This window comes from Parasteatoda tepidariorum, chromosome 2, assembly GCF_043381705.1.
Source record: "Parasteatoda tepidariorum isolate YZ-2023 chromosome 2, CAS_Ptep_4.0, whole genome shotgun sequence".
Lineage (NCBI taxonomy): Eukaryota > Metazoa > Arthropoda > Arachnida > Araneae > Theridiidae > Parasteatoda > Parasteatoda tepidariorum.
The window spans coordinates 29,566,826-29,581,175 of record NC_092205.1 but is presented as its reverse complement, the minus strand read 5'-3'; the positions used below and the strand labels follow the sequence as shown (position 1 = coordinate 29,581,175).

Here is a 14,350-nt window from a genome sequence, read left to right as displayed (position 1 = left end):
AATTATGGATAAAAAATTTTTCCTATATGAAGCAGTCGTTGGGGCTCATAAGATAGAGCTCTCGCCTCCCAATGAGGTTGCCCGGGTTCGAATCCCAGTGATTTCAAATCTATACAAATTTTGCCCCGGGATCGCTCCGACCACAATTCTGACAGTAAAATATCCTCAGTAGAAAAAGGATCATGGGTTGGAGTCCCTTTACGTCAGGCTAACCGTGGGAGATAAATGTGATTTCCTTCTCCTTTTAGCACAAATGCGGGTTAGTTCCTTCAAAAAGTTCTCCATAAGGTCAAATTTCTCTCAATACTTGATACAGCAGTTCCCTTGTTTTCTAAATTAGGTTCGAAATTGTAAGACTACGGAGTTGAACATTGGTGGTCGTAAACTGAATAAACTGAGTTGGATGTTCCACGATGGTTATAAAATAAAATAATCTATTGCACAGTACTTAAATAACAGTGAAAGTTGATTTTTGTATTATATCTGATTAACACAATAAGAAATATTCAACTATTTTAAAATAAATAGAATATTTCCAAAAGTTATCTTTGTTAGATTATTATGTGAATTTTATAAATTTTGCGAATGATTTGAATTTTATTAAAATCTTTTCAGTTGAGACAAATAAATCTTGGTACATCCAAACATATATTTCTTTAGAGTTCAGTTTATTTCTTACAGGGTATATTGACTCGCAATTTCATATTTATATTCCGTAGAAAAAAAGGATTTTTTTGTTATGATTTTTATTACTAAACACAAGTGCATTATTGGTAAGAGGGGGAAAAGTTGTAATAGGATCATATGATAAAAAAAAATCTAAAACCCAATTTCTAGTGCAAACATCATTGCGTTGTAAGGAAGCTTTTTATATCTCGAAAATTAAGCTTCCGGAATTTGTGCTAGAATAACACCTAAAAGAAAATTATAGCTGATCTCGGAGAATAAGATATAATCTTTTTCCAATTTTTTCCTGATATTTAAGATAATCAGATTACTTTCTTAAGCTTATTTATGTACCATAAGAAATGGAAATATATCAAGCAAATATTCGTATGTATTAGGATTTTTTATGCATATTGTATAAAAAAAAATATGAAAAAAAATTATCTATAAAAATCAAGTTATACTAAAAAAAATTTCCTTCCCGCTATTATGAGTGGTATTAAAATGAATAGTACAGTAAAATGATTGGTATTAAATTGTTTTAATCCGTTAAATTTTTTTGGACGGTATTATTTTTATATGGAATTTTTATGGTTTCTGTCAAAAAAAATATATTTATTTTAACTTAAATTAAAATAGATAGATTTTTCTATTCATAAATAATTGAATTCGTTTCCTAGGGAATTGCTTTTATTTCATTTTTCTTACATAAAAATAATGAAAGCAATTTCCAAGCCACACATTGAAAAAATCAAAAAAAAAATGCATAATAACTTCTACTTACGAAATACAAAACTGAAATGTATTAATTAGTGCGAAACTCGTGGTTAAAAATTATGTTAACACAAAAGCAGCATAGCAATGTTATCGAAAACAAAATTCTTAAACTAAAATAAAAATTTTAGGTTAGTTCAACTATATTGAAATAGTTATTTTACAAATTGAATGCTTCATGAATTAAACAAAGGTTTTATTTACATACGGAAAAAATTTCTGGTAAAATTACGGTACTGTATGGTAATGACATTTCTGGTAAGGATACCATAATTCTGGTAATAGAAACCAAAATATACATTATTTAAGCCATTTATTGGTGATTTTTCCTTTCACATGGTATCGGTTTATTATAGTTCTTTAATAAGAACTAAATAAATCATTAATAAATTATGGTAATAAAAACCAAAATTATAGTTTACATTATTACATATTTAGCAAAAAATACAAAACTGAAAAGTAAAGTTTACCGAATAAGTTGTTTTTGAGCCATATTCCAAGCTATCTTGATAAAATTACCAAATTTTAAAACATTTACCGAATTTAATGCATATTTTAAAGCAATATTTAATTGTGAACTTTACCAAAATCGTTACCAAAGCGCTTCGGTAAAAATAACCACCCTGCAACTTTTGTTTTGTTCTCTTTAGTAAATTATACAAAAAAAGTACCCAAGTACCCATTTGTATTGCTGACATACTCTAGTGGCGCAAAGAGAAAACACAAGAGATGTAAGGTTCTAGACAGGACGAGGTATAGATAGTAAATTATGTAAACGTAATAGTAACATCGTGATAATAGAACAAAATTATATAAGTAATTTCATTATAATCATAGATGCCAACCCGGAAGTTATCCTCCTAACAATATTTAAAGTACAAATAACAAATAAAGTATGTATACCTCAACTGTCATTCGTATGCAAAAATAACAAATACATACTTAGGTAATTAAGCTGTTTAATTTTGCCAGCACTTCAAGACTTTACTCGACGATTATTGTCATTTAAATGCGTTAAATTGTCTATGCCGACCGGCCTGTGTAGGGGGCAGGGAATTGTCCTTGCATCAGAAAGGTCCTGGGCTCGAATCCCGGACGTTTCTTTTTCTCTCTGCGTGCTCTATGCCCTTTCTCCTTTGTGTGTGAATGTGACCCACCCTATTAACGGGTTGTGGCTGTGTGAATGGCGTGGCAGAAGTCGAATTCCTGGTCACAGATGGCGCCACTGAAAAACAGCAACAATCGCACCCCGACTGCCTAAACAGGCATACGACAAAAAAAAATTGTCTATGCATACTTACACTTAAAACTATTATCACTTATTATAAACTCATTAAATCAAAAATAAATTGTAAAACATAAAGTTGTTACGACTATAAATATTCAGAAAGAGTTCCATGTTCCAGCGAAAAAATTTCATCTCTGTGCACAATGGTTTACGGTAAAAATTACTGCACTTTTAAGTTATCATAAAAACGGAAAAATTGTTAAATTTCATCATATTCTAGTGCACTGTAAAAAAATTCTGAATAAAATTACGTCACTCAAGACGCCGGTACTTTTTACCATAATATCCCCTTTTTCCGGAATATGTTACGGAACAAAAAAAATCTGATATACCGTAATTTTCGTAGTAATAATTGCTTTAAAATCACTGAATCTCACTAATTTGATAAATATTACTGTAAAAAATACTATAAAACACTTTATGTTAAATTTTATTTTACTAAATAACATTTTATTTTACTCTAAATAAAGAACTTTTCGGTTTTTTCTCAGCACTGTAATAACACCGCCAATTTCTACAGCATTACGTAATTTTTTTTTAAAACAAATATAAAGCTAACCGCATTAAAATACACAGCTTTGCACTTCAATCAAAAAAGAAAAAATATTTATTCTAGTATAAAGCTTTTGTATTTATTTAACGAAAAGTACTAGTTTAGGTACTAGTACTAGTTTAGGTTTTAATGAAAATATTAAACAGAAACTAGCAATCTTGAATTGGTATTTTCACAAATGTTGGTTTTTAGTTCCCTGTAACCAAGCTCTGTTCTTTTGCTATTTCAATGGATGTTATGCATTAGTAATAGTATTTCCAGCAGTTTCAGGATGAAATAGTTTTTCTCATATTTTAAATATAGATCATTAAAAGTTTTCAGGAGAGTGAAACTCTTTTGAAACTTTTGTCTTGCGTATTTGAACGAACGTAATTGAAAAAGTTTGTATTGGTTTAGTGGAACTTTGATGGAATTTAGAACTATTTTTAATTGAACATTATTTACTTTTCTTATTATCTCTCATTCCTATTTGCTGTTTTTTTTTTACTGTTTAACTTATAAATTATTTTTTTTTCTTCTGAGAAACTCATCAAAACAATTCTGCACGCATTCATTAACGAGATTATCTTTAAAAAAATATTTTATTTCATTCTTATTTTGCTGTTTTCTTTTTTTTTTTTTTTTTTTTAAGAAGGAGGGAGAAAAGAATCTTCATATGGTTGCAGTACCTTACTTGTGGATGAATATTTCATAGAAATCGTAACAGTTTGTTAAGAATTCAAATAATTTAACACTTGAAATAAGTAATTTAGAAAAATTCAGCCTGGAATAATAACCAAGAATAATAACTAACAAATCAGAATCTCCACCCCTATTCTTCGTTTCAAACTGAACTAAACTATTTAAGATGAACAAAGAATCTTAACATAAACTTATTAGGCTGGGTGGCGCAGTTGGTTTGTCGTCGGCCTTCTGAGCTCAAGTCTGCGGGTTCGATCCCCGGCCCAGACTCCGGATTTTCGGGATGCAGAAAATCCTCAGCGGCCATGTCATATGATTATGCGGCATGTAAAAGATCCCTGGAGTGCCTTATTGGCTCTTGGCATTTCCGGCAAAATTAAATTCCTAGTGCACTTTAGCGTCCAAATAGAGTCTCGGTGCTGCCATCTAGTGTAGCAGAAATTTGACGTCCAAATTAACATGACCAACGGTATCTCACCCATTGTGGTGGTCCTGAAAGAGTGGATACCACCTCTGGAGAACGCACTAGGTCTGCTCATCGGCAAGACCGATGGTGCAGCTCATTGGAAATAAAAAACTTATTAGACTTCATACTTGGAAATAAAAGCAGTATTTTCTTTAATGGGAATAGCGTTAGTTAAATATATCAATAGGACAATAAAGATACACCATATTGGTTACTTAAACAAAACTATTTTCTAAGGGAAGAAAAAACGTTTTCCCCTACCAAAACAAAAGTGATACCACTACCAATCCAAATTCGTAAGACCTTCAATAGTTTGCTCCCTCCCACCATGGCTTACCAGTTACTTCTACTAAGAAATATTTCCAGGAGAACATTTGAGGAAGCAAGCTGTCAAAACTCACTAGCAAACTGAGATAATTCATGCAGCAGGGTGTCAAAGTGGATAGTACATAGATGTCAAGATAATTATAGTCTTCAAATAGTTAAAGTTTGAATGAACTATATTTTTCTAAAGAATATTCATTAGTTTACAGTATTTAGATTCGCATTTTCCTTCCATTCTCAAACTTTTTCTTTAGAACCTTTAGAGAGGAGCAATTTTCTTCCTTTTCAATACCGCAAGAATACACGTCGTCACAATTCTGTACTGTCATTGAGTATTCAAAGGGGCCACCCTCTCCCTTTAAGGAAATTTCAATCCTTGAAGGTGTTTAATTCTTAATTTCAATCCGTCCTTAAATTCAACAAAAAAGTAACTATTTCTTTCGACGTTTTGGTTACAAATACTTGTACACCCCCCTTAAAAAAACATTTCAAACATTTAGTAAAACATATAAAACTGAAATGTGAATTTACCCGAATGAATGTCTTTTCATGCCATGCTGTAAGAAATGATGATTAAATTATCAAATTTTTCCACATTTACTGAATTTTATCCCATATTATAGCACTATATTTTATGGTTAATTTAATCATATCCTACCTGTTTCGGTTGAAATTTAAGCTTTTTGGAGTTCCCATAGAGTCAAAAACACGGTGAATTCAGCCATGTTCTGGTAGTTTTAACATACTTTTTTTTCTCAGTGTGCCTTCTTTTAGAGGAAATTTGTTTGAATGTTAATTAAGACACGATCAAGTTGGCGATTTTCAAGTATGATAAGATAAATTTAAACTGAATTTAAAATTAATACGATTTTAACTCAAAGAATTTAATAACGGCGATTAGGAGGGTCTGCTGGGAATTACAATAAAACAATGGAGATGCAGGTGCCAAATAAAGAAATCGGTCCTATGATAAGAACTTATATTCAGTGCTATACTATAATAGGAAACGTATATTCAATACTTCCAATTAAATACTTAGTAACTTTTGAAAAATCTGAGTAGTTCACCCAAAAGATTTTTTTTTTTTTTGCTTTTTTGAAGCTTAAAGAATATTTTTAGATTTTTGACTTTTCAAAATTTATTATAAAGCTTTATTACTGCAATAAAAAATGTTGAGAAAAAACTTATTTCAACTCAAAACTAATGTATAAAACTTGTTCTAAGCTCCATTGACTAAAAACTGTTCTTTATATATTAAATATTAAAATCCTTTTATCTTCCAAAAATAAATGGAATATTTCTTTTCAGAAAAACTATATAAAAGAGAGTATTTTTATTATTCATGATTAACATAGTTTATTCTTTTAACTATTTGAAGAATATTAAAATAGTTTTTAACATAATATTCACATAAAATCTTCAGTCTGAATCTGATGTAAAGGAAATAAGTTAAATTTGTCTTTTGCAAAAAGCTAAATATGCTCTGTTTGCGTAAAAAACAATATTATTTTTTTAAAAAAAACTTTAATTTTTCTAGAATGCAGTTCTTTCGCTCTAAAAACTACTTTTTTCAAACATTGAAATACTTTGTATAACCATTTCAATAAATGTCTATTATTATCCCAAGTTTTTTCAATTTAAAAAGTAGCAAAAAGTTAAGGGTTTAACTTATTTATAATTTGTTTAACCATTTATGAAAAGATATTTCAATGAAAAACTGACAAAAAAAACTTTTAAAAAACTGATTCTTAATAATTAGAAAATTTTCATACAATTTAATCAAAGCAGTAAGTTTTATAAACTATTTAAATATATATCCATTTTTAAAATAAAACAAGCAAAATGATGAGGCTTAAATTAGGAATGGTACATAAAATATGAAACGTTTCTGATCAAAATAAAAATGTCCATTTTTTTGTTTATTATCATTTGTTTTTATTATTGCGTATTTTTTATACATTGCACACTATTTATTTATTATTTCAATTATTATTTATCTTTCATTTATAATTAATTTTCATCACATATCAAAAGGCCGGGATAGCCTGGTCGGTAGGGCCCATGTCCGAGAGTTCGTGGTTTCGAACCCCGCCGGCCGAAGATGCCCCTTGTAGTAAATAGTGACTGATGCACGTTAAATCTGTCGAGTCGCAAAGTCCTATATGTTCCCATAACAAATCAAAACCTGTGGGGGTACTGGATTGGAGATCGATAGTTCTGGTCAAAATTACGATCTGTAGATGAATGAATGGATGTATGAATGAGTTCGCTCTATGAACGGCTGAGACGAATGGGTGTGGCTGAAGTTGAATTCTTCGCCATAGACGATACTACTGCGAAAACAAGAACAATCGCACCCATATGCCTAAAAAGGCATACGCAACAACATCACATATCAAGTTCGAAGGGGGAATAATGTCCATGGAAGCTGATTCTCACAAAAAAATGGATTTCAAAGCAGATATGAAGCATTTTACACCAACTTGGCTTGTTTTCTGAGTAATAACTCTCGTCGAAAACCGATTTCCCTTTTATTGATTTGTCAAAACTGAGTAATCATAAAAATGCAAAAGACAGCGATTGTAATGTTTTATTTTTGTAAAAATAATGATGATCCGCTCTCAACCATTATTCTTCATTTTATTTGTCACATTTTCAAATTATTGATTCTTCTCCATAATCACGACGATAGTTCATCATTTATAAATTTAAATTGACTCCCTCATGGCCTATTCTTTTTTAAACACTCTCACTTTTGACGATTCAACGATCCTTGAGTTGCACTTTGTTAACTTAGAAAATCATTTCGTCACAAATCACGTGATTTGTGACGAAATACGAACTGTCAAATTTATGACAAAAATGTTTTTCAAACTCAAAACCTAATCATAGTGCATTGTAGGGGATTGTTAATTCTAGTGACAAAACTAAAATGAAAACTAAACAATCGAAAACAAAGTGACGAAACAGGTATCCCGAACTGTATAGTGGTCAAGGAGTTAGGAGTTACCAGGAAGATCAAGGATTCGATGCCCGCTTCGGACATAGGTGTAATTTATTTCTATTTACCCTCTGTTCTTCTAGTGTTACATTGATCCACCTACATGGTGCCGATGATAAAGTGATTATTAGAAAAGCTAGATACATTAGGCACTGCAAGGTTTTTATTTATATGAAAATAAAATGACGGAATATTTCTTTACTTTTGACGAAATTCGTTTTCCTGAAGAAATGATGATAGTTATTTCGTCATTTTGACGAAATGTTCACTCGGGGCACATACCAGAACACGAGAAAAGTTTCGTGAAATTTGAGTATCCATTTTTACAGTAAAAGGATCCATCGTTTTCTAAAATTACTGAAACTAAGTCTTCCCTCTTCATTATATCTTACAGACAATATGTTTTGCTTCTAATGGACCTTTCAAGAAAGTTTGAATTTTTTTTCTTGAGGGTAATAGAACAGAAGATCAAGGAAGAAGATGGTTTATGTTCATGAAAGCTAATTCTGAGAATAAACGGATTTCAAGGTTTGAGTATTTGTAACGATTTTCCACGTTGTTGATTTCTGAAAATGAAACAAATGGTGATTAAATCAGCATTTTTTGAAAAATGGATGTAAATCGTTCTCCTCTCTTGATCATCAAAGGAAATAAAAGGATAAAGTTAATGAATTTTTGATTTTACCTTCAAAATCTTATCACAAAAATATTTATTAAAAAGTGCTTCTCACAAATAAAAAAAATATTCATCAAATAACAATATTTCCTGTTTATTTAAAACCTATTTATTTAAAAATAATATTTCCTGTAGTATACTATTATTTATTCTGTTTATTTTGGCAATACTTTTATTTATTCGTTCGGGCTTTATCATTAAAATAAAAAAAAACTTTCTTTTTCATTCTATTTAAGACTACATGTGTTCCGTGATCTAATTAAATAAGCATAATATTGTGTCCATTAGGGTATTTAATAACTCATTGGCATCCAAATAATTTATTAAATACGCTCATGAGTTTTATGATGCTTCTAAAAGCCTCAAAAACCCGTAAGCGAAAAGGAATATCAATACGCAAATTCATTTAAATAAAGTACAGAATTCAAAAAGCAGAGAAAGACTAAAATAGTTTGTAAATTCCTTGTTTTGTTCATATATTTATTGTTTAATGTGTAACCATAAATATTATGATTATTTCAGTTTGATAGTGGAAAATACCACATTAAGTTTTCCCCTGTAATTTTGATATCAAGGCAAGCTTCCTGACTAATCCCGACTCCCTTAATAAATTCTCTTCAAAAAAATTTTTGTATTTACCTTAGTTATTATTTATATAAGGGTGCAAAAAATTAAATTATTTTAACTTAAAAAAAACAATTCCTAATTCTTTAGACTGGTATACAGAAGACTTATATAAGTACAAATAAAAGTATTGGCTCAATCTAATGACTAATCGCTTTTTGAATTGTTCGAGAGAAAAATAACACAATTTTCAAGTAGGCAACAGGGTATTTCTGGGTATTGCGGGCTTTAAAAGAGAAAATCCTAGAAATTTGTTAAGTACCTATCTAGAAACAGTATTGAAGAACAGTTTGACATACATACATTTCATTTCGACAAAATGTGACTGACCCCTTTATTGCCCCGAGTCCTTTAAATAAGAAATATTGTGTTAAAAAAAGATTATTGATATATATAAATATTTTTTAACTAATATACTAAAATAATTTGTGAAATAACTGTAGAAAATGCTAAAGTGGAAGTTTATTTATCTACAGGAAGCATATAAAATATGTACCGGAAAAACCAGCAACGATTTGAAAAACATGAATAAACTGATTAAATTAAAATACGTAAGAAAAGTATTTGTTGTTTTTTTTTCGTTTTTCATTTTAATATTTAGAAAAGTGAATTCTCAGTATTTACTTTTAAAATCTGTCAAAAATATTTGAAACATTATTTCAATAATAATTATTTTATTTTTTTGACGTATTTTTTCTTTTTTTCATTGAAGTAGGTTATAACGTTTTTTCTGAATTAAAAGATACAATTATAAACAAGAAATATGCTTTTGCTGAAAGATAAAAAAAAAAAAACTATCAAATTATTCCATATTTTGTTTCAAAATTAGAACTAAAGTATCTTAATCGAGAAATAGGATTCATAATTTAAATTGCAATAATTTTTTCTCATTTTCCGATACTTTTGCTCGAAGAAATTCACCTTCCCGCGTTAATTGGAAAAACTTATTCTTAGCAATTTGTTTTCTTCTTAACATTTCAATTAACTATTTTTATTTTATTTCAGGAGATGTTTATTGTGAGCCAGTATGGGACTCAGTTTTGTGCTGGCCTTCCATCCCAGCAGGTCAAACGGCGTGGAAATCCTGCCTGCAAGTACTTAAGTACGGAGATGCAGTCGCAGATGTAAAAAACTTAGTTATTCCACCAGGTAATTACCAACAATTCATAACATATTTTCAAAACTAATGTTGTAAATTGGCTTTATTGCTTTATGTCTTAAAAAATATATTTAAGACTTCCGAGCTCATTTTTTAAACTTAAAATAAGCATATTTACTTTTATATTTTAACAGTTATTCGTTTAAAAAATAATATTTTTAGGCTGATAGCTTATGCAATATCTCATTCAATAATAATTTGCTATTTTTATTTATGTAATAATAAACGTTTGAAATTATAACATTTTTAAATAAGCAACTATTAATGAGTTAATTTGTAGAAGCATTTCCGCAAACATATCCGTGGTACTTAACTTGATTTTGACTTGTCTGAAAATGTAAACTTGATCATATAAGAAATGCAAATTTTATTTTCTCTTGTTCCAATGATTTAACTGAAATACCATACAATATAAACTGCTAAAAAGAATTTGTATTTCAAGAATATTTTTTCATATTAATTTTATAACAAAACTTTTCAATGTAGCCCTTAGTTATAGAAGTTATTGACTTATACTATAAAAAATATTTAATAGGTGAATTTTTTCCCTCCTTCTATATTGTTTGAAATTTCTCGAAACAAATGGTTAAATAACAATTAATTTAATTGTTATTTTACCATATTCAAACAAAACAGTCAAATGACCATAAATAAGATTGTATTTAAACTGTTAACTGTGAGAAAAACCGTTTATTAACTGCTTTCACCTAATACGGTTAAACAACCAAAATTTGATCTCACCAACGACGATCATCTATTGAAACCACGTAGTTCCTTGCAGATGGGTACATATTACAGACGAAAGAACTAATCTGTCAATCTCATGACCGGCAAAAAAGGGCGCAATTCCCAGTGTTGACTCCACAATATTTCCGTTGACGCAATTATATTAATATCATGAGTCGGAGATACTCTCTTCAACGCATGAAGAGTTTCCAGCTTCCTGTACTCGCCAATTTGTGACCCTGTGCTATTAGAAGACGATACTTAACACATAGATGGTAGCACCATAAAACTACCAAACTATCTCCTATGTCCAGTTAAATTTTTTTTTTACGGTTTTAAAACCATGCTACTTGTAATGGTTAAAAAACGGCCTAGTTTTGTATTTATGGTTTATTAACTATATCAGTTGTAAACGGTTTCAAAGACGTGAAGGTAAAAATTGTGTTTTACAATTAACTTTAAGATTAATTGTGTGGACAAACTGATACTGGTTATTTTACCATAATTTTAGTATAAAAATTCGAACATTATAATTAAATGCTGGAAGTAATGGCCTATTGTTTCTTTAGTTGGATAAGACTATTGATGTGCATAATGACTATTAATGTGCAGATAAGACTATTCAAGTACATATTGTTTTTTTCTAGAAAATAAGATTGCATATTAATCATTTTTTCTTGCTATGAATGTTTCAAACGAAAGTCTACTTAGTCTGTGCAGGTAAATATAAATAAGAGCTCATACATTTGAGTTTTAAACTCTAGGGGTATCTGCTATCAGAGTTTACTTTTGATTTCAGAGTTATTTTAAATTCCTAATAACTTGAAAGCTACTTCATATTCAACTCAGGAAGCTAAAATGCTTTAAAAAGAAGTTTAGTTTTAAAATACTTCCATACTAACTTGAGAAGTTACAGGTTACGTTAGGTTACAAAAAAAACTACTAGTAGATGCCTTAGCTGGTACAAAATAAACGAATAAAATCAAAATCTTCTTTTTTTGTAAATGCTTAAGAGTTTGAATAGTCTGACGCACACAAACATAGATAAGTAGTTCTTAGTTAATTTAAGTAATCTTAGTTAATAACTAATTTTGTTGAACAGATATCGATCTTTTGGAGTCAATATTCGTAGATATAACCAAAGTGCTCTATTTCTCAAAATAATTTTTGTTTAGTTTTATTAAAGCACACAGTCGAATATGTTTATACCAAAAAATGTAGGAAATTTTAAAAAAATAAACAGTGGTGGCATATATTATTATTCTATAGAGAATGGAAGCATTTAAAAAAAAGATAAATAGTAAAGCTTATCTTTCCATTTATAGTGTCGATACCCCAAGCGCTTAAACCCAAATGTACGAGCTCTTATTTGCTGTATAAAAAATTGCTTTTTAATTAATTACGCTTAGAATGGATGTAATTTCATCTTATCAGCAAGAAGGTTAATGTATTTTTGATGACAAAGTGTTGCATAGGTATCCACATATAATTGAGATAATGGATTATTAATGCTCATGGAAAAACAGAAAAACTATTTTATGATTAAAAAATATTAAATAAAAACATGATTTCATTTGTCATTTTCTTGCTTCGTTTCTTATCAAAATGAAAGTCATTGTTTAAATTACTTTTCTATCAATAGGCGCATTGTTTACACATCTTTTTTTTTAATTATTGCACTCTCGTGTCTAATCAAATCGGTATTGTTGAAAATAACAAATGGTTTTTTTAAGAGTTAGTGTCGATTCATGACAATGGCATTCAGAATAATTATTATTATTGATCCGTGACAGAGAAAATAAAAATCTTGATCAAAAATACATTTACTCCTGGTTCTAAGAAGAAGAAAATGATAAAATCTACTGAAACTGTGTAATTATAAATCGTGTTATGTGAGAATTTCTCAAAAAGTTTCAGGATATATTTTTTAAGAAATTTTAATCCTAACTCTTTCCTTTTTTTCTTGAAGTCTTCACTTAAAAACATTTTAGAATTTTTTCTTCCCATTTGAAACCTTTTACACACAGACCTTATTAGATCTCGTAAGATCACATTAATACAAACAGAGAAATATTTTCTTCAGATAGCACTGTAATGCTTAGAAATCTTGTAAGATCACATTAATAATAGAAATAATAAACTTCTTTGGATTGAATATGAGATACGTCATTATCATATCCACCTTATTTTACAGTTTAAAAAAATTTAAGAAAATATTGGAAGCATTCTAATTTATTGAAAGAAATCAAATTTAATTCTTGTAAGAAAAAGCTATATTTGAATGAAAACTAAATACTTTTATTTTTCGTTTTGTAGGGCAATTAAAGTAATAAAAATTTAATTAAATATTTTTGTAAATCCGATGGATTTAAAATCCCTTTCTTTGACATTTCAAAAATATATTTGATACACATCGCGTTTCTCTTGATATTTCATACAATCATTAATTGTATATAAGAAATTCAAAATTTTTACAGTTATATACTTAGTTCTATTTATCATTAAAATGTTAGGTAAAATTACTTTTATTGAATTTGAATAATGGCATATTTGAAAAAACTCCAACTTTTCGATTGGAAAACAATACTGTGAAAATTACATGCTTATTTACTATATAAATGGTATTATTTCTTAAACATCATGAAAATTTAAAAAAGAAGCAGTCAAAGAACATTTAAACCTGTAAATAACTACATAAGCTTAAAGAATGACTGCAGTACAAACTATGTAACTGAGTCAATTTATAGTTGAAAACTATATCTCACAAATTGAAGAAATATATTTCAAAATATTATACAATAGTAGAAATACATAATAAAAATGCATGTTCATCAATGAAAGTGCTTGTACAAAATAAAAATATTAAGTATGTATTACACCATATTTAAATACTTTTTTGTTAAACTATTTTCCAAGACTTGTTATCAGATTTTATAAGACTATCAGATTGTGTGACAGAATTGTAGAGCGATTATTGGGCTCGTTTGCTAAATAGGCTTCCAATTTTTTTTTCTTATAGCGTCTGAGTACTCAATTATTCGCTCGCATTTTATACTATATTTCCAAATTAATTGAGTGAATCAATATGTTGCGTTAAGTAAAATGCTTGTGACGAAACTCATATATCACAATTTGATGAAAATGTTCACTCAGAGAATTTATCAGAAAACGGCTTCGTAAATAAGGAAGAAAAATTTGTAAGTTCTGAGTTCAATTTTTTTACAATACTATAAATAACTGTTTTACTTGAAAGATACACAGCTCAAAACGATTAAAGAATATTGTGAATCCTGTTTAAATAACGGAATGAGCAATTTCTTGTTTTTTTTTCCTTCTTTTTTTTTCTTCTTTTTTTTAGAATAGAATGGACAAAGATAGTTTCTTCAAAAAAAAATTTATTTTCAAACTTCGC

At 28.8% G+C, this 14,350-nt stretch overlaps 1 protein-coding gene across 2 annotated transcripts in view; it reads left to right on the top strand.

Moving 5' to 3' along the window:
* The window catches only part of LOC107444653 (corticotropin-releasing factor receptor 1), a 129,656-nt gene that overhangs the window by 77,872 nt on the left and 37,434 nt on the right, over positions 1-14,350 (top strand). For both annotated transcript variants that reach the window (XM_071177410.1, XM_016058864.3), the window contains one exon: positions 10,059-10,202. In XM_071177410.1, coding sequence (XP_071033511.1) covers positions 10,059-10,202 — 144 coding nt within the window. The remainder of the gene's footprint in view (positions 1-10,058; positions 10,203-14,350) is intronic.